At 40.6% G+C, this 23,833-nt stretch overlaps 3 protein-coding genes across 3 annotated transcripts in view; all 3 read right to left on the bottom strand.

Annotated features, from left to right (window-relative positions):
- Window positions 1-80: 80 nt before the first annotated feature.
- LOC144646858 (uncharacterized) lies at window positions 81-5,863 on the bottom strand. Its single transcript, XM_078506556.1, has 5 exons — window positions 4,517-5,863; window positions 3,776-3,858; window positions 2,861-2,917; window positions 2,170-2,778; window positions 81-1,582 (listed from the first exon to the last, which is right to left on the bottom strand). The coding sequence occupies exons 2-5, from the start codon at window positions 3,849-3,851 to the stop codon at window positions 801-803; spliced, it is 1,524 nt and encodes a 507-aa protein (XP_078362682.1). The 5' UTR covers window positions 3,852-3,858; window positions 4,517-5,863; the 3' UTR covers window positions 81-800.
- Window positions 5,864-5,891: 28 nt separating this feature from the next.
- LOC144646859 (protein eva-1 homolog C-like) lies at window positions 5,892-8,721 on the bottom strand. The gene is made up of 4 exons (XM_078506557.1): window positions 8,387-8,721; window positions 8,149-8,229; window positions 7,593-7,658; window positions 5,892-6,910 (listed from the first exon to the last, which is right to left on the bottom strand). The coding sequence occupies exons 2-4, from the start codon at window positions 8,195-8,197 to the stop codon at window positions 6,192-6,194; spliced, it is 834 nt and encodes a 277-aa protein (XP_078362683.1). The 5' UTR covers window positions 8,198-8,229; window positions 8,387-8,721; the 3' UTR covers window positions 5,892-6,191.
- A 429-nt stretch (window positions 8,722-9,150) lies between these two features.
- Window positions 9,151-23,833, bottom strand: part of LOC144646848 (uncharacterized) — a 54,187-nt gene continuing 39,504 nt past the window's right edge. Inside the window, exons 40-62 of the mRNA XM_078506542.1 lie at window positions 23,013-23,368; window positions 22,572-22,604; window positions 22,083-22,121; window positions 21,441-21,968; window positions 20,766-20,810; window positions 20,362-20,625; window positions 19,928-20,044; window positions 19,723-19,764; window positions 19,363-19,617; window positions 18,778-18,843; window positions 18,071-18,331; window positions 17,523-17,627; window positions 16,866-17,126; window positions 16,076-16,402; window positions 15,264-15,563; window positions 14,373-14,684; window positions 14,100-14,126; window positions 12,599-13,630; window positions 12,167-12,241; window positions 11,706-11,897; window positions 10,895-11,374; window positions 10,495-10,562; window positions 9,151-10,163 (exon numbers count right to left, since the gene is read on the bottom strand). Of these exons, the coding sequence (XP_078362668.1) occupies window positions 10,522-10,562; window positions 10,895-11,374; window positions 11,706-11,897; window positions 12,167-12,241; window positions 12,599-13,630; window positions 14,100-14,126; window positions 14,373-14,684; window positions 15,264-15,563; window positions 16,076-16,402; window positions 16,866-17,126; window positions 17,523-17,627; window positions 18,071-18,331; window positions 18,778-18,843; window positions 19,363-19,617; window positions 19,723-19,764; window positions 19,928-20,044; window positions 20,362-20,625; window positions 20,766-20,810; window positions 21,441-21,968; window positions 22,083-22,121; window positions 22,572-22,604; window positions 23,013-23,368 (5,158 nt within the window). The 3' untranslated portion in view covers window positions 9,151-10,163; window positions 10,495-10,521. The remainder of the gene's footprint in view (window positions 10,164-10,494; window positions 10,563-10,894; window positions 11,375-11,705; window positions 11,898-12,166; window positions 12,242-12,598; window positions 13,631-14,099; window positions 14,127-14,372; window positions 14,685-15,263; window positions 15,564-16,075; window positions 16,403-16,865; window positions 17,127-17,522; window positions 17,628-18,070; window positions 18,332-18,777; window positions 18,844-19,362; window positions 19,618-19,722; window positions 19,765-19,927; window positions 20,045-20,361; window positions 20,626-20,765; window positions 20,811-21,440; window positions 21,969-22,082; window positions 22,122-22,571; window positions 22,605-23,012; window positions 23,369-23,833) is intronic.

Raw genomic sequence — 23,833 nt, 5'->3', positions numbered from 1 at the left:
CTTAAGTAACAGCGGAGCATTTGGCGCAAGGTGAAAGGATAAGGCATTTGAATATTTGACACAATCACGAGAACGATAAATCATATTTTTAGTTTGTTCTTTATTGAAAACATTTACAGTTGTTGGTCGATTAATTTCTGTCTAGAGCTATTTAACAAGATCAAAACACGATGTTGTATCTGCAAAGCATTTGGTTTTCTAGAGCAGAGCACTGGGGTGAAAAAAAAGCATTGCAAGCGATCCGTCCTTTCGTGTTTTTGAGTGTTATTTCCCTCTCTTATCGTGAAAGTAAATAGGTAAACTTTCGGTAGTCTCACTATATCTGTGACTAGCGGAATTCGACTACATGTGATCATTAACATCAGTAACGATTACCTAGAATCGAGCAGTATTTACAGTGAAGTTTTAACATGCTTAAAATTCAACTCGCGACTGTATAATTTTCACTTAGAGCCCAAAGCCGAGTTATTTCGGTTGCAAAATTTGTTCTTAACTATTTTTTTTAAACGATTGCAACCACAACCAGGTATCTATTTTCTCTTTATCACTTATAAGATTACAAGAAAGTCTTACAGGATTCCTTCAAGGAAATTATTTAATACAATCAGAAACGCATATGGGTTTCTGCTACAAAGAGCAACTATTGAAGAACCTAAGTTTATTGTCAAAAGCAAGCGCAGATTTTCCATAAAAAATCCAGTTGTTATTAAGGAACATAGCAACTCGAATATCGCTTACTGCGTACAAGAACTCGTCTTGTTTTCAATGTTTGTATTCCAAGTTTTTCTTTGTTAAAGATTTTAAGGCGAATTCCCAAATCCAGCATTCCCGAGTCCTAAGCCAAGAGGTTTTCCAGGTCTCGATTTCTTTCTTTCGTCCGCAGGTTGGCTCTTAAGAACAGGAATGGGCCTCATCTTGGCAGGGCCTTTGACTGGGCCGTTTAACGATGGCACTTTGTTTTCATTTACCGTTTTCTTTTCGTCATTCTGATTACCTGATGACGCGCCTTTCCCATTTGCCCCTTTATTCTGCAGCCTGGGGACGCCCACTTGAACTGGCGTTGGTACAGCTCTGGCATCCTTTCTTTGAGGTACTGGTTTTGGCGGGAAAGGTATCGGGGCTCCTTTCCGTCTCTGCGCTTGAGGCAACTTGGGAAAAGGTTTCTGCGCGTTCTTCTGTCGGGGAATTGAAGCTCTCTGTCCTGTCGGCTGTGTAGGTTTCTTCTTAATATGATGGATTCCTTCGATAATCATACGCTCAATCGCCTGCGCTTGTTCGTCTGTCAAAGCATTATCTGCCCCGGGTTCGTCGCCATCCGCTTGTGTCTCGGCGGAGGCCTTGATGAGATTATTGATTTTCTCCAGGGCCTTCAGACCTCCCATGCCTAACCGACCAATGTTCAAGTTCTCTCCAACAACACTGTTTCCCTCCTCTGCCGGTACCTTTACCACCTGTTGTCCGCCGTCCAGTTGTTTTAAATCGCTCACGACGTTTGGAGCGAGGCCTGGGTTAGGTTTGTTTGGAGCAGGAATCTTAACGGGTGCTGGTTCTTGGTCATCTTGAACGGCATCATCTTCGGTTCCTGGGGAATGAAATAAAAACACGAGACTTCGTTAAATATACCAGTACTCAGAAACCAAGCATGTAGCATGTAGCATGAAACAGCTTACTCTCCCCTGAACGGGTTCTGGTCAACCGTAGGTCATCATTTCACTCTTTCCCTTCCTTCCTCCCTCGGCATATTTACCTGATTTCTCAAGCAATGTGTAAGTAGAAAAAGAAAGGGACTTTGAGAATAAAAACGCCTAGGGTTGACCTTTGATTTCAAGCCTTACGCACTAGCCATTTTCCACCCTACTTTCCTCGCATTTACGTGATTTTATTCCCGCCTGACACAACTGAAACAGACACAGTTTATCCCCAGTGTAACAAGCAAGCGCGGTGCCACAAAGTTGATCACATTCCATGTGACATGTAACTCTAAAATAACTGTTATTTTATGTATAAACCTACACAATGTCATAAATGCGACATGTTTTTATAATGTTGTTCGCTATATAAACGAGAAAAGCAGTACTGGATCGGAGACTTTGAAAACTTGTTAAACAAAGATTGTTCGGATGTCACGTGAATGCGTTAAAATGACCCACTGATTGCTCATTATCTTACCTATGTTTGGATGTGGTTTGCAGCTGTAGTTTATAATCAAATACTTCTGTACTCCTGGGCAGTTTTCCGCGCCATTCTGTACCTGGTCATAAGACGCATGCACGTCACACTTTGTCAGCCCGTCACATGACTTCTTAACAATTCCAAGACTCTCTGGTGCCCCAGTGCACATAGTCTGTCCATTATCCGCTGGACAAACGGTGGTTGACTGCCGTCCCCAGAAAACTGAGTTGACTCCAATCTTCCAGGAAGCTGGGCAGGTAAGACTCGAGTTCTCCGAATCACACATCACTTCTTCTTTTGCATCAGGTATACATGTGTAGTTTACAGTCAAGTATTTATTTACTCCTGGGCAATGTTGACTGCCGGGGTTTTGTAACAGCGCATGTCTGGCTTCAAGTTCACAAGATTCCTTTCCTTCGCATTTTCCCTTCACGATGCCTTCTGATTCCGGCGCAGTGAAACAGTCGAGCTGTGTATCACCATCATCCGAAGGACAAATCGAACCAGACTTACGGCCCCAAAATACACCAGTCACTGCGATGTTTGAGCCCGGGTAAGAGCAGCTCAGCGGTTTCTTTTGCGTAGTGCAGATGGTAATCTCTTTCGCTAAAAACAAAAGATTTCGTTACAACTAGAAAAATAAATAACTGACGTGCAGTCGGTTGTTATTGGAAAGCTCGTTACTTACAGGCTTCCAGATCAATCTGGCTTAAACCAGCTCCCGCATCCTGACTGTGAACTCCACCTTAAAATAAAACCAAATGTTCAAACGGGTAAATATTTACATTTTTAATGGAAAGCCTAATGTCGTGCCCATTTTCCGCTTTGTACATCTGTATGCATTGCAGACCTAGTTTATAGATTCATCACTTGGCATGGTGAGCAGCTGAAATAGTATTTGAAAAATTACAGAACAACACCAGCACTCTGTATCACTGTTTAGCCACAGGTATGTTGTAGAAGGTTTTCAATCTTTTTAACAACTTATAGGTTGGCAAGCACTAAATGCGATCGCTAATCTGATTTGCTTTTGAAAATAAGTGAGACGATAAAGAAATCCATATAAATGTTATTTCGCGTCAGTTTTAGTGCTACCTTAAAAATGATGGCCATGGCTGTGAAATCGTCTTCTGCCAACAGCTAGTTTTGTAAGTGGTGTTAAGCTTCATATGACACTCTACTGATTGCAAGAATTGCTCAGTGATCTTAATACAGTGGAACCCTAGTTTATCTGACAACCAACGACCCCCCACATTTGGCCATTTAAGAGTTGGCTATATTAAAAGGGAAAACAGGGACCGTGCGTTTGTTCGCGTCAATATATAAAATTAGTCATAATAACGCGTTGGTCGGGAGGCGGGGTTTCTACTGTATCTAAGTTTGGTCGTCACCAAAATCAGTGAAGCTAGGGATTTATGCTCTACTGCTAGGGCTTCCAGGATAATGGCATACAGCGTAAAACAAACACTGATGCTAAACACTAGTGAGGAAATTAGCCAAACGGTTTACAATTTCTACGCGCGCAATTATAAGCTTGTATCTGTATAATCCGCTACATTTGGCGCGTTTAGAAATCAGTGAATTCAAAACAATAACTGCCTACCTTGTACAAACGCGAATCCTATATCCAGAATGGCAAGAACAGAAAATAAACTGTAAATTAAACGGCTTGTTGCCATCGCTGCCCTTGTAAATAAAAGAAACACGATGTTACGTACGACAGGAAAAGCGATTTGAAAAGCAATTAGTAAAGGCAGGAGCCAAAGTGTGTGTCGTTATGTTTTTAACTCACCACAAGAAGGAACCGGAAAACAATTTAAGCAACAGGTGGCTAGAAATTAAGAGCAGGTCAAAATTTGTTTTTATCACCTGAATCAGTTAAGTGCGTTCTCTGGACATTTTAAAACACATTTGAAACTAAATCCAGTATAAAGAAGTAACCGGACGTACGTCTAACGCCTTAAATTTATCTCAATCAAAAACGAATTTCGTTAAAACATGGGGTCAGAGACCAAACACAAAATCAAATCGTTGCGATTAACATAGACTAAACATTTATGTTTTTCTCTTTTTCTCCAACAGGCCAGGCATCACAAAAATTGCAACAAAAGATTTGATTTTTATGCATCAATCCTAAAAAGATTTCAGTAAGAAAGAAGGCATAGAAAACCTTTGTAAATTTTTCTTCCGTAAGCCTTCACGCCCGGCAAAACGACAGGTTACAGCAAACACATTCCGGTTTGCTTGATTTACTTTGCCGAGGTGATAATAATTCTAATTTCCACAATAAAGTGCAATAACCCAAACAAAAACAAAAGCAGTACACCAAAACAATCTAACCAACCTTTTTCCAGGGCCTTTTCGCGTTGCGGTTTCTTATCTCTCCTTGCTCGTCTTATGACTTTACGCGCAAATGTTAATAATGAAAGAATTGCATGACGTCACTGATATATCCGACTCGTTGTCAGAGGGAATAAGATCTGGGTGATCTAATAAGTATTCCTCGTGCAAGAACAAAGAACTGTTGCTTCTCTTACTGGATTGAGAAGAAAAGCTCTTGATGTTTCACATCGTCGCTTCTGCTCGTTCGACGCCTTAGATATCAGTTTATGGGTCAGTACAATAGCGAATTGCCCAGTTTTACAATACTGCAACCCACCGACGCAGACATTCACAAACTGTAGGCCTCTATCGCCCGCTGAAGGACCATTCCATACTCGCGATGTCGTTATTTTAATTTCTATACTCTTAGAAAGCTTTAAAATAATTTAAGATATAGTGCGATCGTCGTAGAAAGAACTCGGATATAGCGATTTTGTGGTCCCCAGATATTTGTTGGAAAACGTCGGATATAAGGAGCAAAATGTGCGGAGCCGACTTAGTTCGTTAACCAGGGTGCCGACCAGGGTGCCATTGCAATTGCGGTCTGCTCCACCAGACCGTGTTGCCTTTGTCATGTCTAAAGAAACTGAGGCAGCACACTTTTTATTGTTATTACTTTTGAAACAGAGTTTAGTTTACTCTTTTCGTAGGAACAACTGTTATCAGAGCATTGGTCTTTATGTATACTATGCTACAGTTTAAATATATGAGGTCATGATCAGGAATAGAAAATCAGGTTGAAAATGATAAAAGTTCAATTGAGGCCTTACACTACTTTAAAATGATATAAAAATCGTTTAAAAATCCAAGCTAGAAATGATGCCGTAGATCGGCAAAAGCTTGGATTTTTAAACGATTTTAATATCATTTTACAGTAGTGTAAGGCTTCAACTGAACTTTTACCATTTTCATTTAAAATGCTACTGAAGGACAACATCCAACGATTCTTGAAAATCAGGTTGTTTGCAAATTGTCCTCAAATTGTCCCTAGATTTGATATACAAAAGTACGCGTTTCAAGGCTTAATGACACTTTTTCGAAATGTTGGATCAAATGCTTTTATCTGTTCTTAGTGAACTGAGTCACCCCTTAAATTATAAAAGATATAAAGCTTTGACCTTCAATCCTGGACAAAACTGTTGAGACACTTGGGCAAATTTCCAATCATCCTTCTCCCATATTTCAATGTTTTCAATGTTGTCGTGCTGTAAAAATAAAGCCGGGTGGATTGCAAACCCCATGAAGCAACATCGAGCAGGGGGAGAGACCCCTGAGGTTTGTAATAGGCCTAACTCTCGAAATGAATAACATGTCTTTCACTTTCGAAAAGGGAGTCGATTCAGTGACTACAAGATTAAATAAGTACAACAACAAAAACTCAAAGGCTAAACAGAATAAATGGTTTACTTACTTCAATACTTACAAAAATAGTTTTTTTTCATATTTTACAGGGAAATAGCCATATTCTAAGCTAACGATTTGATTAAAGCAGTGTAATATTGAATACAACATTGATACATCATTGTTATAAAATGCAGTTTGCTACCACAGAAAGAGTTTGTCCCATATTTACAATTAATGGTTTTAATAAACATCAATAAACTATAAACGATGTTTGTCCTTTGGTGACTGTCTCCTCATATGTTATCTTTAGAATCTTTCAGATTAAAATCACTAGGCTTCCAAATTCGTGATCTGATTCTGAGTCCTCGGTAAACTGAGAGTGGAATAAGCCCGAGTTGGCCGCGCCGTCCTATATCAGGACTGGGTCGGCAACTGTAGTTGATAACAAGATACTTGTTTATATGAGGGCAGTTTTCGCCTCCATTTTGTAACTCCTTGTAAAATGCCTTAACAGGGCAGAAAGGAATATTGTTACATCTGCTCCTCAGTTTCGAGACAGTCTCTGATGCGCCAGGACACACTTCCTGTCCTCTCGCAGATGGACATACTTCCGGTCTTTCGCGGCCCCAGAATGCCGAGTTCACCCTCAGTATCCAATCAGATGGGCACGAGATTATTGACCTCTCCGAGTCACACAAGATGGCTTCCTTTTTCTGAGGCACACATGTATAATTCACAAGAAGGTATTTCTGGACGCCATAACAATGTTTTCCATTTTGTAATTTGTCAGCTTTCCCTTCCAAAATGCAACTGCCCATTCCTTCGCACATTTGTTTGACAATGTGTTCGGCCTCAGGGGCTGTTGGACAATTTGTGACCGGATCCCCGTCTTCCGAGGCGCAAATATCTTGTGATTGTCGACCCCAAAACACTCCTGTAATGGCGATAGCTGATCCAGGGGACTCACAAGTTAGCGGTTTCTTTCCTTTCGAACAAACCGTCAGTCGTTTCTCTGAAACATGGAAAGAAACTCTATGTTAGAGATGTTTCACTGATTTACTTATCAGACAATTAAACTCCTCTTCACTCTTTCAATTTTCAATAAGTGTTTGGCTTTTATCTACTCTAAATAGTCATTTATATTTACTCATTAGTCATGCAATCTTTATTTCTATTACTACTGATTTGTAAATAAAAAGTTATTCGACCTCGTTGCATTGCAAGCTGAAACGTTTTGTATCGCACGTTAACAACCATCCTTTTTGCAAGGTGCGGCGACATTTTGCACAAATTAGTCCGATGCAACGCATATATTGTGGTTCACGACTTTATTCGCTTACAATTCTATTTAAGAATTAACTTTAGTAGTTATTTTGCCGTCTCATGCAAAATCGCTGCATAAGTGGTTGTTTTCTTTACGTATCTTTACCACATTCCACCCATTGAACATGAAAGATTACAACGTTAAAATATTTCGTCAGGTTGGCCTAACACCTGTGAGTACTTCTGGCATTGAGAGATGAAAATGAGTATGAAATATTATTTCCATAATGTACCACGTTATGAGAGTCACAGGACTCTATCTCAGACAACTTACCCTGATACCAAGTCTGATAACGTAAGTCTGACCTCTCACTCAAGGTAATACACACTATATGAAAAAAATATTCAGCTGTGATTTCCTCTTTATTTACCTGCTGCCAAGTCCAGTGAGGTCAAAGATTTCTTGTCCTCGTGAGCTGTGCTGCGGCAGACGATTCCTATTAATAGCAAATTAATAACAATTAATATGTAACTTTTTCAAATCTCTTACTGCTTTGGTCTCTATACTTTTCTCGCCTCTTCAACTAAATCTTTAAAACTGAGTTTTGTTTACTGATCAGGTAGTATCTGCGTACATCACAGTGCAGTTGAAAGCAGTATAAACTGCTGATCTTATAGTTGATTGCAAACCGTTGGTGACTGTCTCAATGGATTAATACAACTGACGAAAACCCCGAAATATTAAGACCCTCCCACTCTACTTGTCATTTTTGTTCAACAATTGTTTGACCGTCAAGACCCAGGTCGAGACTGTATCAACCTGTCTTCCTCTTGGGAGAAGAAATGCTTGGTTAGTTTTGCAAGGGGAAAGTTTTAATGTCGGTTCTAATGCCATCAAAAGATCTTTTACGTACTAGCTCAAGGTTGAAGTTCACAATGGTAACAAACAAGGCAAACACAAAGCTGTCTAAAGACCAGTGCACTCACCTGATACAAACACAAGTATCGTGAGGTGAAGAACGAGCTTCGCCTCCATTGACTCGGCTGCTTCGCTTCCTTTCTTTTAAACTAGTTATTATTTTTAAGGCAAGGAATTTGAATTAATTATTTTTTTGTGCAACTGAGCAAGGAATATCACACCAAAGAAAATCAAAATAATACGTCAACAAAATGCTACGCTTCCCTCAGCAACAAACAGCACGACAAAACTGGAAACAGAACAAACCTTGCTTTCGGAGCAGATTTAGTGAAGGGAACATAGCTTCTGTACACCAGTGAGGTGGTATTTAAACAAAATTATTTGTCAATCCATAAACATTAACTCTTGTTTAGAAAACAATCTTTCGTCGATAAAATTTTCCGTCAAAAAATTACGTTCGCTTGGAGGTATGAACAGGCGCTAGTAATAATTAATAAGCGAAAATTGAATTTGTCTTCGAGTCATTGTCTTTTCGTGTTTTTGGACAGGTACATGTTGAAAAGGAAAACTGGAGGTGACATAACAGCGCTTACGAGCCGTGTTTATGAAACACTACAATGTTTTCGTCAGAAAACTATAACATGAAGAGTTTATTTTGTATTTGCGACGCGCGCCGTCAGATTTGCGAGATAGCTATTTTTAGATCCAAACTTCGCGGGCAAAAACTGACGTGGGTAAGATATCGCGCAGAGACGAGAAACGACTGGGGAGAGAAAGAGTGGGCAACATCTCTTCCCCGCCCTTCCTGCCCTCAGGTCTCCTCAGTCCACCCTCCGTTTTTCTCTTTGAACCCGCCGTTTGGAACGCAGTCGGGGAAGCAAGTACTAGTTCAGGCCGAGAACTGACTGAACCCGCGGTATTTGTTAACAAAGCTGCTAAGCAACATGAAGTCATTGCGGGATGTTGGCATGAAAAATTTCGGTTTAGTTCCCAGTTTTCGCGCTGAGAATCGTAAACTCGTCGGCTGATTCAAAGAAGATTTGCTAAAAGGCACGACTGAATGAGCCTTTTCATGTTTTATTCAAGTCAGGTGAAATTCTAGAAAAGGAATGCTCCAGTTCAGTTGCTTTTCCTCTCTCGTGTGTTTTCAAACAAACGATTTCATCGGGGAAGTATAAACCATTTTATTGAATACACGTCTGCATTGCATTTTAGCTGTTAATGCTTTAATACTGAACTAAATGACTACGTAATACTACTTATATTAGCATACTACTCCTAAAATATCAACATAGCTATAGCCTGCTTTTTCCGCTTAGATAAAATAATAATATTGTCTCACACTTTGAGAAATTCTAATCTTATATCCCGTACAACAAGAATGTTCACTGTTTCTTGGCCTCTAGTATGATGCAATAAAACTCTGATGACGCATAACCAAGCAAATAGTATTTTTTCGTGGTGGGCGCAATAGAAACCGCCTCACTGAAAATTCAACCCCTTGTGACTTTTTGCACTGTACGAAAAATCGTCTATGCTGTATGTATTTGATTCTTATCAAAGGAAAATACCAAACAAGCGAACAAGACCGATTTGACACAGTGTCAAAAGAACAGCGCAAAGGAGACAGAAACTAGCAGCCAATAGCCCAGTTTCGATATATTCAGTAAAATTAAGCGTAAAACAATAGACCTCTAGAAACTATACAGTGTGTGGGCTTGATTCCCAAGAGCCTCGTAGTGATGCCTATTGCTTTGGGCTGAATTTTAAAATATCGAAATTGGGCTATTGAAGCAAAGCTTTAGGTGGTTCAATGCTTTGCAAAATATCTGAACTAATGTGACTGACTGTTTTGTTACGTATAACAAAGGTCTCTACCACAGATGTCATTTGACCTTGTTTTGGCCAGTATGCAGAGCCGTCTCAAAAATCTCGCACGTAAAAGAACCCTTTATTGTCGGTTGGACATGTTGTGCATCACTGCCACGGCAGACTAGTTACTATAAGAATATCTCTTCATTTATTTTTTATCTCTAAGATAAAATTTGTCTTGCATTATTTCCCTTGTGAGTAATGATAGAACCTGAAAATGCAAATAAAACAAGATGAGAACGGTTATTATGGACACGTAAATCTAGAAAACAAGTAAATTGTTCTTGGTTGCAAAACTGTTGCATGGAACTACAATAACAGCTTCGTGCTGAAGCAGCCTCAGTTTTATATCTGGATAAAAGGAGGTCACTTGTTTTTTAACGCGTTTATTATATCGCAAGCTGCTGTTAAAAGCGGGAAATGGGATGATGCATGAAACTCTGCAACTGCAGTTTTCACCAGCCTCCCTCGGCCTGTCTTAGCTTGAGTTCTTTCTTGTAACTATACTTTTTTCAATATCCCTGATGTGATAAGTTTCTTACCTTCATACTTTATGTTTTGGCTGTGCTTTATTCCTTCTTTTCCTTTCCTTTGGACGTTTTCTTTAAATCTAGTTGGAAAATAAAGTGGTTTTAGAGAGAGCCAAGAAATACTACTACCTTGAAAATAAATTTAAAAATGAAGACAAAAGGGAAATGATAAGAGAATATATGGGGAATTGAAAGGTTTTATACAGAAAGTGATATGTGTAACGTAAGTAATCAAGTAGGGTATAGGGAATGCCATTCATAAAACGCCTGTCTCGCCACAACTATTATACTCTAAGAGTTCTAAGTACTAATTACTTCTTAACATTATCACTTTCTGTTTATCTTTTCCTTTAAGCACCAGTGAAACGGTATTTTAAAATAGAGCGCAACAGTTTGATAATAATGTCAATACCTTTCTTAGCCAATGCGCTTATCTCCTTGCTTGTGAGAGCTTTTTCCCAGAGAGCAATGTTATCTACCTCCAAAGGCACTCTGAAATTCGGTGAGTGAGAATTGTTCGGTCGTCCAACTTCCAAGCTAGAGTATGAATCCTTTGGCCTTGAAACAGTCACAGGTTTCCCGCTTGATACTTTCTTTCCATTCACATACAGCTTAAGTAAATCGTCCTTTTTCCAGGTAATGGCGACATTGACCCATCCGTCAGGAAGATCTCGCGCTTCTAGCTTCCACTGTTTGTCCTTTGTGCTGAGTATAACGATATAGCGGTTTAGGAGATGAAGGAAAGCGAATCCTCGGGCTTTGGTGGTTTGACCTCCGCTTGACATGAAGTACGAGCTGGATTTCTTATGGAAATGTTTCTTGTCGAGTTTGAGAGAAGCCATGACTGTCATTCCTTGATGTTTACACTGATCCGGGTCACTGAAACATTTTCCTGTCGAGACAGCATTAACACACAATGTAAGAATCTTCTCGCTTTTATCCTTATCCTATATTACTTATCTTTGGTTGTCTAAATTGTAGCTATATGGCTGTGTTCACACTAGTTGCCTGGGCACGGTGCGCGGGTACGATTCTCGCTGGGCACTAATGTGAACATACTATTTTTTCATGTGCCCACGCCATAATTCGACCTTGTACTCGGGCACTTAATGGTACTTGGGTAATTTGGTTTTCTGTGTGTGAGCACAACGATATTTTTTGCCGGTGCCCAGGTACCAGGGCTCGGGCACTAAGTGAGAACACGGCCATAGTACTCGTGTTACCTTTAAAGTCTCCAAGGGAAATCCAACCTCTAGTTTTACCGGTGTCTGCCACGTGACCTCGCCCACTTGCGGCGACAACATGGGAGCCTCCCATAAGCTTCGCGGCACGCTTCTGAACAGCATCATGGGATACGCCGCCCGCCGAATCTTCAAACGACCAGAAGAGATCCGCTGAGGGGAACTCTCTTGTAGCTAAAATAGAAATCGTAGAAAGATTATACTTAAATCTTGTTAATATTTCTTTATACTATGCTAACAAGGTTGAACAGAACCTGAAGCCACATCCTTTTTAAATTCAGCATCTATTTAGTTTTACAGTAACAATGCAACGTCAAAAAGATTCGTTCCTGGGATAAAGAAATGATAATCTCGATGTGCTACCAAATTATTATTACTAACATGATAATTGAAAGATTTAAGAATGCAATATGTTTTAAAAGTTTTAACCACTGCTATCTTACCAGTGTTAGTTCCTTTCTTTATCGTTTTAGATGAATTCTTTTTTTGCTTGGGAATATCTCCCTTCTTCTTCCCAACTGTAATGAAAAGCAAAACAAACTTTTTAGTTGATTTGATAATAACTTAATGTGCAGGCGAACTTCCACTTACGCCCCTCTCTTGAGTAATCATGACTTTTCATAACCTTCGTTGATGATATTTTTAGATTGCTTCGAATTTCTCTTTTATTGTGTGTTTTTTTTTAATGGTAAAAATGCATTAAGTTTACTAGTCATGAATTTAGCAATGGCCATCCCTATTTCAACATGCGCTCCCTAATCAAATAAACGCCCTGCCCACACCCACACTCACTTAGACACTACTCTCAATTAGCACCTCTATTCGAACATTAACGCTCCAAGTACAGATCTAGAGTTTTTTCATTAACTACTCACCTCGAACTCGACGTGAACGCATCCTCTGTAAGTATTTCCTGAGTTTATGTCGTTGTTGCATAAACATTAATCTGCTCTTCCTTTGAAATGTTCGGAACTTCTGAAGCGCGCGCCACTGCCTCATGGCCAGCATTCTTTGTCTGCGTCTGACAGCCGCTGACTGTCTTTGATATCTGAACCACCTGACCCGAATCATTCTGGCTCTTTTCATCTGCTGTGTCCTGTACACTCGCAGACGCGCCACGTATCTATAACGCCGCATACGGTTGTAGTACACCATTCTTTTTGATAAGGTCGTCAGCACTCTTCTGATTTGTGACAGTTGCCCTTTCATTCTTGATTGACGAACCCTTATTCTATACGCACTGACTCGTAGCCTCGCTGCCCGCTGCCGTCTTCTCTGGAATCGCGACCTAAGCGCTCGTTGCTTTAGAGCTATTTTCCTTCGCAGAAGGAGCATCCTGCGTCTCATTTGTGACATCATTCGTCTTCTCAGTGCCTGCTGTCTTGCTCGTAACCTGGCTAGCTTTCGATACCGCCTCAAACGCGCTAACCTGGCCATTTTCAGTGCACGGGCCCTCCTCTTTTGCGCCAATAGTCGCAGTCTTTGCATGCGCCGCCTCATTCTCAATTTCAACAAGCGCATGGCTCTTCTCCTCGCTCGTCGCATTCTAGCTCGCAGTTTTGCTGCGCGCATTCGTTGTAATCGTCGCCTTAGTCGTAACTTGCGTGCCCGGATTCTCCTTTTCATCTGCCGTATTCTCCTGGCCAAAGCCAGTTTCGCTTTCCTTGCCAGCCGCAGTCGTCTAATTTTTCCCAATCGTCTCAGACGCCTGGCTCGTATAGCAGCTCTCCTAGCTTTTCTTCTCAGTCCTCTCAGTCGCCGTATCCGTCTATTTATCCTTCTTTTAATTTTTCGTGTTTTTGCTATTCGTGCTCTCTTTCTTTTGATTCTTCTGATCTTTCTTCTATTCTTTCTTATTTGCTTTCTTCGTCTTCGCTGTTTTGCTTTCCTTGAGCGACCTCTAACTCCTGCAAAAAGGTAAGTAAGCCAAATTTTATTATAAAAGATTAAATCAGCATATGTGGTCCCCAATCTCCCAAACTCCCACTGGACACTGTGCGCGCGTATTTCTTTGCGTATCTCTGCTGTCCAAGGTAATTACTGGCGTACAATAATTGCCCGTGTGCAATTATAATCATTCGGGTTTAAGGGTTCACAAAGGTTTTGATCCCTTTTTAATCTAAGATTAATAAAATACTTGAATTAAAGATCAAGAACAGAACCGGACTGCATTTGAAGTTGACGTTAATTCTGGTTTAGCTAAATCTATAGGTCAACAAACTGGGATTCGCTTTGTTTAAAGTTTCATAGTAGTAGCTCGGCTATTAAAGGCGCAAAACCTCTGCAAAAAGTCTGCGATTGATGAAATATCTGAAATCTTTAGAAAAGGAAAAACAATCTGATTCAAAGTTCGCCTTAAAAAAATATAGTACTTGCCTTTTCTTATTGGCCGTCTGTAATGACCTGGAATGAAACAAAACCGTAGGAATAAATTAATAACAGCGTCGTATGAATGTGTTCCGGTAATAAATGATCAAAGTCAGAATAACACAATCATCAATTTTTATAATTTAGACACGCAAATATCCATTTCAAAGAACGCCAACATATATTAGCAAGTTTAAATTGGAGGTGTTCCACAACATTCTTTTTTAACTGTTTGTTTCTTTGAGATTTTTATAATCCAGAGAACATTCCTACACGACATACCGTGTCCTATTACATAAGCATCAATGAAGCGCCGTCCCCCCGCGCCGGCCCTAAAGCGGCCCTTGATGACTGGTTTGGATGTGTAAGCTCTAGATGAACGAGTGCCATAACAGATCCCTCGCTGACGCAAAGCGAACGCTTTGTAACCCATGCGTTTTGCCAGCAAAGCACAGCTATATACTTTCTTTCGTCCTGACACTCGGCCTAACTTCCTTCCCAGGCCGCGCGCTTTTAGTGATCGGTAACGCCCTAGCCAACGGTAATGCCAAACAGAGCCTCCTTTACGAGGTCTGGGGGGAGGCTTGAAACGACCTGAAATCAATTTAAAAGAAAGAACAAACAATGGAAGTTTAATTAAGCGATTCAATACGGCAATGTCTGGGTTGAGTGTTAAGCACAATTCACGAATTTCTACCCACGTGGACACTAAAGTTGTTTTAATATTAATTAAAATATGCAACTGCGCTCGCCTTTTTGTGCACAATGACTGTGAAAACATTTGAGTTGAACGATTTAAAAAAACCCACAAAACAAACCAGCAAAACAGAACAGTCGTCGTTCTTGACGAAGCATTACAGATTATTTCTTGTCTGTTGTAACCTTGCATCTGTCAATTTATTTTCATCCCGAATGTACCCACTTTGCAGACTAGGGAGTATGTACTAGTTGAGGCCGCGAATTCACTGAGTCTGCGGTTTTTGTCACCAAATGTTGCTAATCGACATGACGTATGCTGATCGCACCATGTTGAGGTAACTAAAGTCTTCGTGAGTGCTCGCGCTTCTTTCGAATTAGATAACGGGATAGAAAACCCTTAGAGTGCTCAACAAAGGTTTGCTAACAATGGCATTTGCTCTCGCTACCAGACTCAGCGTTGCTATAATCTCTTACCCTTTCCGATCACATAAGCATCGATGGCACGTGGTTGACCAGAAGTTCCTTTGAAACGTCCAAACAACCGCTTCTTGGTGGAGTAAGTTGAAGAATACCTTGACACGTAGCAGTCTCCTCGGTTACGCAAAGCGAACGCCCGATAACCCATCTTCTTAGCACGGCGCGCACATTTAAACACTTTCTTAGTTCCCCTCACTCTTCCAACAAACCGACCCAAGCGCTTTGGTGTGAGAGATTTGTACCGGCCTATATATCGGTAGTGCCAGACTTTCCCTCTTGGTCGTGGTCTAAGGCGTCCTGGTAACAAAATGAAATCAATTACGACCACCTCCCGTAAGCGGCCACACGTGAAACTATACCTTACTTTAAGGGGCAGTATCACCAAGATTAAGTGCAATTTGAAAATCCCGTGAAGGTGTTGGTATGAATTGTAAATCCATGCCACTTATAGTGGCCTGGCCTTGCTAAAACGTACTTTACAAGTCCTGAAAATTGTTAAAACGTGGTTTGGGTACAGACTGGTAGGAAAGAAGTGGCCTCAAATTTAAAAACGTCGGGCCGATGTTTTCAAGTTTGACAGTTTTACTTGAAGGGTAATTTCTTAAAAACCATTGATTGCGGTTTGTTTAAATTCTTGGAAAATGATTTCGTGCTTTTCTTTTGTTGTTCAGAGGTTATTTTGCTTAACAGTGAGTGCATCCTCGTATTTCTAGAATATTGTACACGGAAACTTAGAAGATTTCTAATGACACTGTCCCTTAAAGGCTTGGAAATTCAATCGCTGGCATTTTCTGGCATTTTATCCTTACCTCTTCCTATCTTGTAAACAGTCATTCCTCTAAGGCCAGTTGTTCGGCCAAATCTAGTCAGCGGTTTCCATGACCTTGCGCCGTAGCAATAGCGTCTACTTCGTAGTCCGAAATAGCGGTAGCGTTTCTCCTTTGCCATGAGAGCGCACTGCTTAGTGGGATTAATTCTTGGTTTGACCGTACCTAAATACCTGCGGCCTGGTGAGGAACGACCGCGCGGTACTTTGTAAGTACCCAAGCGACGATAGTTCCATACGCGCCGTGATGGCCTGGGGCGAGGCCTAATTCGTGGTCTTGGTCGGGGTCTTATTCTTGGTCTTGATGTACCTGAATTAGAAAAATTTGAGAGATAGCTCGTTAAGTATCTTAAAAGTAACTTTTTATGACACAAGCAAAGATCGGGAAACTTCGCCAAACTACCTCTGGACAGGAGCTCATTCTGGAGAAGGAGCTCGGAGAAATTATGGAAACAAAGAATTCCAATATTTCCTTTTCCTTTGTCACGCAGCCTAAAGTTGTTTAAGCCAGTCATTTTTCAGTGCAATACAACATTTTATCTCGGAATTAAGTTGAAGTTCTCTTTTCTAGCTCTGCAACATGTGATTGGTTTTTTGGCTCGGTCTTAGTGGACCCGGTTATAGACGTCGCATGCACTGTAAGAAGTCTGAGCCAAGATATGCTTATTTTAACTTTATATATCTTTTCAGCGTTTTTTTTTTGTTTTGTTTTAATGTAGAGACTGCTTGATTTTTTTCCTGAAATTCAGTAAATCTTCTGAGTGGAACATTACCTCTTCTAATAACGTAAACCTTTAGACCTCCAATTCGAGTTTTTCCGAGTCTTGTAAATTTAACCTTTGTCATTCTAGATATGTAACACTTCACTCCTCGTCGTCCTGTTCGGACGGCAAAAGCTCTTGCTTTTCGTGCTCGAGCCAAACGGAAGCAAGACTTCACACCCGTGATGCGACGTCTGAAGGTGCGGGTGGGTCGTCCAAGTCTCTTGGGAGCACGGAACCTTCCGACATATTTGCGTACAACTCTTCTTCTTCCTGAAAAATAAAATTGATAAATCTGTTACTTTTCCTTGTTTAACCTGCAAAAGGTTCAAAAGAACACATGCAATATTTATCGATCTGCTCTATCTGAATGATGGATAATTTTGAAGATGATTTTGAATCGCTCAGTTCTTAAGAATAAAGAGACCATTACGGCCATATCGTGTTATTTTCTCTTGCTCATATACTCAAAATTCATTACCTAAGCCATGATGTGTTTACGCTGGGTGCCAGAGGGTTATCAACATTCGCGGCTTCGCCGCTCTTTGTCGTCGCAAAAAGAAAAACCCTCTGGCAGCCAGGGTATGATGTGTTTGGAAGAGTTTAAAATGTGCAATTTTTAATGAGTCCATAGCAGTAATGGTTATGAGTAAAAGAAAAAAAACATACCCGGTATTCGTGGCCTTGGACGAGGTCTGATTCGGGGTCTGGGTCGAGGACGAGGTCTTATTCGAGGTCTGGGTCGAGGTCTGATTCGAGGACGAGGTCGGCCTCCTGAATGATATAAGATATCGACAAAATACGATATGAATACGAGAAAAACTGTTTGGAATTGAAAACGCTAATTAGTGCTAAATGTTACTTAAGGTTTTGCAAGAGAATCATATATTCTCTTGGGTTATGGTAATAGCCATCAACCGGAGCCCAAGCCGATTAACACAGGGAAAGCAATAAATGATACTTCAGTTGGCTTGTTTGAATCTTGTTGTACATTTTTTCACTGGCACTGTGAAGGGTAGTTTTAAAGGATCGATTATAAAGTCTATCTTACTTTTTAATATGATGTTTGACAAATAGTTTGAGCCTCACAATGGTCTTCAGAGTTCCAGCATTTTCCAAATCATTTTTTATTTTTACTTTTAAAATCTCATTTAAATCTAGATACCAACCACTTAACATAATATAAACCAACATATAGTATTGGCTGGAAAACGTACCGCTGGTCGTTACGAAGACTTTAAGCGCCCCAGGTTTCCTCGTTCGGCTGCGTCCATATCTAGTAAATTTCCTACTTGTTAACCGAGTTACATAACAGTAACGTCCATATCGTAACGCGTATGCACGATATCTTCCAAATCTTGCTATCTTCTCACATTTTCTGCGTGCGAGAAGTCGGCTTCTATATTTCCTGATAGGTCTTCCCAGCGCTCTCCCCGGTGGTGGTCGGTACAGTCCGATGTACCTGTAGGTTTTGCGCCCTGGAACAGACATGAACAAACTTAGGTTGATTTTGCTCTTATTGTAAATGGTTTGCTTAGTACAGTTAGAGTATGAACGTCGGGAAGAATAAGTGCATAATGGGTGCACGATTCAGACCACAAAATACCGTTAGACTGAAAGCAAAATCATTTTTTCAGATAGTTACTAGCTTTTGTAATCTCGCGCAACCACCTCTCTACCTCCCGAAACAATGAGTTAAGTATCAACTAGATTTTGATAACAGTGAATTATCCGCATAAGCAAATTTGGAAAAAGATAAGACTGTTGGCAGCCTATGAAGAAGACGCATGGGGCTGTTCCAGGCCAGCCTTGAAAAGCATCGACCAATAAGACTTCGCCATTACTTCTTTGAAAGGATACCTTTTTGCCTTAACTGCATTACTTTGACAAACGTTGATAAAACTAACAAGCAATTTTTCCTTACCTGGTCTCGGTCGGGGTCTTGGTCTAGGACGAGGTCTGGGCCTAATTCTCGGTATGGAACGACCTCCTGTGAAATAATACAAATGTCAGGTAACTTAGAGCTATTTTTAAATTATAGCAGCATCATTGAAAACAAGGCCTTAACTGAAATACCTAATCGAATCAAGTGTCGCACCTCAAAACACTTTGTATACACTTCCCAAGAACAAGAAACTGCATAACTCGCAGTATAGGATTGAAACACGAGCTTGAACTTCGGAGGTGCACACTGAATTTGCCGATTTTATAATATAAGTTTTACAAATGTGCAGTCTGCCCTTAGACGCGAGCTAGTAAAGTAACTAACATCAGACATAAAGACAAATCAAATAGTTCCTTATGACCCGGGTTATGAGTAATTGCGCTCATTCTCCTCCCCAGAGCCCACGATCCTTCTGGTCTGCGCCAGGGATCGAGACCTCTGGCCGCCTCCAATTTCGATCCCTGGTGCAGACCAGAAGAATCATGGGCTCTGAGGCAAAAATAGATTGAACTCTGTTGTACGTATGATGCTACTTTCTAGAAAGAGAATCAGCCTTCTCTTTACCTTTCGCAATATAAACCTTCAGTGCTCCAGGCATTTTCGTTCGAGGGAGACCATACTTTGTAAACTTGCGTGGACTCTTTATAGCAATGTAACACTGGCGACCAAATCGCAAAGCATATGCCCAGGCACGGCGCATGCGCGCCAGTCGCTGGCAGTTCCTTCTTGCATACTTCAGACTCCGCAATGTTACTGTGGGATTACCAAGTATCTTTTTGGGTGGAGCGCGATAGCGACCAAAGAATCTGTATTTTGCTCCTTATGGGAAAAAGAAAATTAGAAAAAAAGATTTAATACAGTATTCAACAAAAATCTTGAAATAAAGAAAAATACACGAATGAAAGATAATATTGTTATACTGACCTGGTCGCGGCTTTGGTCGGAGCCTGGGCCTTATTCGTCCACCTACAAATTGATGAATTCAAATGTTACTTATTAAACGTTTTATGGATAGGTGGCTGGTATTTATCGTAAAACTTAATTAAAGTCTTGATTGGAACAATTCGCTATAATCAAGAAAAAGCCGACATGCTCCACCTTCTGTCATTAGATGAATATATCAACAAACCTGGTTTAGGTCTTGGTCTTGGTAAAGGCAGTTTCACTGGCCGCGGCTTGCGTCGAGAAGGGGGTCTGGGACGAGGTCGAGGCCGTATTCTGGGTCGAGGCCTGGGCCTTGGTCGACCTGTTTGAAAAATGCCAATCATGATAGATTAACAAGATCGTCTGCTATGTACACTCTGTTGTATTGCAGAAGAAGTAGAAGAAGAAGAAGAAGAAGAAGAAGAAGAAGAAGAAGAAGAAGAAGAAGAAGAAAAGAAGAACAACAACAACAACAACAACAACAACACACGGTACATACGGCACCTCAAACCAGGAGCCCATGCTCAAACCTACTGATACTCCTATCAAATTTTCCATCCCACAGGTTCACGACAATTTTTTTTCCAGTAGTGAAGGTTTTCTATTAAGATGTTAAAAACACTACTTTAAAACACTAACCTCTGGGTTTGATGTAGACCTTGATACTGGCTCCAGGTTTCCTCGACCTTGTTCGGCCGTAGACCATGAACTTACGGGGGGACTTGCGAGAAACAAAACACTGACGACCTCCACGCACTGCAAAGACTCGGTAACGGCCCCGGCGGGCTATACGCTCGCAGATAATACGTCCATATATAGGATTTTTAATCGGTATTGGCCTGCCAAGATATCTCCTGGGTGGGACTTTGTAGGCTCCGATGAATCTGTACGGCTTTCGTCCTCCTATCGTGGCAAGAGTGAGTAGATAGTAAGGTAAATAATGTGACCTCTTTGCTGTGGTTTAAAACACTGTTGTAAGTTTAGAAATCTAAAATGGAATTTTTAATAGTTATTAAAATAGATAGCCCATGTTCCGTACGCACCTGGTCGGGGTCTCACTGGCAAGGGACGACGGACAGGACGAGGAACTAAGAAATACAGTGCAAAAATTACAAATATCAAATCAATGAAAGTATTACAATACGCTCCGAATTCTTATCTGATTGAGCTATAATAAACGGATGTCATCCGCAAAATAAGTACAGCCAACTATTTTTAAGACGGACACCGTCGGGACCGGCTCCAGCTGTCTGTAGAGAGGTGTCCGTCTTATAAGGAGTTTAGTTACAGTAAAATGACTGAAAACGACAGGGACGGGACCAACGCCAGGTGTCCGTCTAATAGAAGTGTCTGTGAAGAGAGAGTTGACTTGTATTGTAACTTAACTTATAATTGGCCCTTTGACACCTATAAGCGTTCTATCAACTGAATAGAGATCCTAAGAAATGCACCAAACGTATCTATGTCCCAAAGTGATGATTTTCAACCTGTAGCAGAGTACTCAACATGGTCTGACACAATTGAGCATGAAAACAAATCACAGTAGACAAATTTGAAAACGCAAGGGCCTACTAAGGGTTTACTGAGATTGCTTGAAATTTTTTTCATGATAGTAGTTTTGCAATATGCGCTTAAATAAGTTATTCCTATCACTTAGTGAACGTTTTATTACATTTTTATTACAGTTTATTTGAGCAACACAGAAACACTAAACTTACCTTTGCAAGCTTTCTGCTTGATCGCTCTGACAATATTGTTCAGCGTCTTGAAGTTCGACGTAAGCACATTTCTTTTGTTGGTAGCCATCTGTTGCAGCTGCGCGACGCTATAACGTCCAACGCCCACCGTGATCACCTTCACGCCAACGCGCCGCAAAACGCGCGCGGACGCTGCAACCGTGTCAAGTGACTTGCCAGTTATCACTATGGCAACCTTCTGCCTTGTGGTGCGTGAGAAAAGTGTCAGGGCGGAATATTTCAAAGCTTTTCCCGCCATTGCTTTACCTCTCATGTACGGCACACGACCTAGCACATTGATTAATGTTGCTTGATTTGGGAAGCGGTTGAAATCGAACAATTTTCTTGGATAACTGCCGAATTCTACCATGCCAAAGCGAGTGGTTGATGTGGACACAGAGAAGGACGCCACGATTTGTTTCAAAAAGTTACGAATGCGAAGGAAGTTTCTTCCGGCAACGTTTACAGATGCATCCACGATTAAACCAACGTCCATTGCACGGGAACACACTGTAAATAAAAAGATCACAACATAATTAAAATACAATTTTGGCAAGTTTAGTGAAGAGGACGTAAACGTTGGTTCAAATCTTTCTTCTTGATTTGGTGCAACAAACTACATACCTTTTCCGTGAGGTTTTGGTTTTGGAAGTCTTGGAAGAACTGTAAATCACAAAGACGACAATTAAAACTCATTACACGGAGACAAGTTTGGCATAAAAAGAATTCAATGTCCTACTTTTACATAACAAGAAAACTGACTGTCTTGTTTGTCTCGGGAAAAAATGTTGTATAACCATAATTTCTGAACAGCCCGAGCATTTAATGTTATCTTCTTTCAAAAACACAGTACATGAAACAGGCTTTATTAAAATCACTGATATGTAAGGAGCAAAAGTAACTTTTGGGGTAATGAGATAAGTAAATGTAGTCGTCATGACAAATCAAGAACCCTCTAAAGTAACGTTTCTTGAAGTTTTGTGTACTTTCCCTCGTATGTACTTATTGTTTCCTTGTTACAGTTGTTTGAATAAAGTTTGCAAGAGATTTGTGTGATTTTCTTAGTTATTGAACCCACATGCAACTAATTTATTCAACATTATAGTCACCTACCTCCTGACGGAGGCTTCACGAAAGGTTTGGGGCCTAAATTGTAAAATAAAATGAAGAAATAAGAAGAAATAATAAATTAGTGAAACAAAAAAGGGAGAACAAATTAAATTTTAGAACTATAATGCTTTATAAAAATTGAATCTTACTCTCATGACTGCTAGATTCGCGTGTTCAACATTATGTGACTTTGCACTTACAGGGCGACTTGTAGTCAATATGTAGGAGTTATGCACCAGCACGAGTCCATTTAACTGGGAGCAATGTGTCACATGACTAACCACCCTTGACTATAAACGCTTAAAACTACACGAAACCCAGATATGAAAAGAACCAGAAAAGCATCACATCGCCAAAATTAGAACTTTAAGAGTGCTTACTTGTATTATTTTATGCAGAACCTGAAATTCATTTTTATTGATTGTTTACCGTTTTGATTCTTACCTTTATCAATCTTTAGCTTAACAACCTTTGCAATAGAGAACAATGTCCTAAAGCTGGAAGTGAACATGGCTCCTGGTCGTTTTCCCGCCATTTGTCGAAGCTGTGCTGTATTGGCAGATTTTCCAGTGCCAATAGTGATAATCTCGACTCCTTTGCGGCGCAAGGCGGCTGCTGGGATAGCAACCTTGTCATAGGACCTTTCTTTTGTTATTACAACGAGTATTTTCCTTTTACGTGATCGGCCGCTGAACAATGCACGTTTGACGTATTTAAGAGCTTTACCAGTTCGAGGCCCGCCACCGAAGGATGGCGCACTGCCGATGGCTCGCAATAGACTTCTTCTTCTTCCTCTGAAACTGAAAAGAAGTCAACCATTTTGAAATTTGAGAACGAACTGCAGCTTGTTGTTATACGTTGTAATTATGATTGACTATGGGTGCATGTTACTGGATATGTGTGACTTTACACCTAACCTGAGATCATGCCCTCCCTTCCTACTTATCACTCAAAAAGAAAACGCCTGATTACTTTATATCGGGTTAGTTCTTCCAACAATGTTGTGCTACACCGGCTACCACGCCACTGGGCGCCCCCTCAGTCAAACAAAATTTATTTAAAACAACGCTTTACTTCTACATGCATCTTCCAATCATTTGCAGTTACTCCCAAAAATGATTTTTTAACGAGACGGCTGCCAAGACGTTTAGCCACCTGATCTACATTATCATTCCACAACGTTAGCACAATGTAGGTCCAATACTTGCACCCAATGCTAGCATCATGCTAGTCCAATGTTGGCACAATGCTAATACAATTTCTGC

Source organism: Oculina patagonica, chromosome 3, assembly GCF_052425735.1.
Source record: "Oculina patagonica isolate OP01 chromosome 3, crgOcupat, whole genome shotgun sequence".
In the NCBI taxonomy this organism is placed as follows: Eukaryota; Metazoa; Cnidaria; class Anthozoa; order Scleractinia; family Oculinidae; genus Oculina; species Oculina patagonica.
This window is presented reverse-complemented; position numbering and strand designations above follow the sequence as displayed.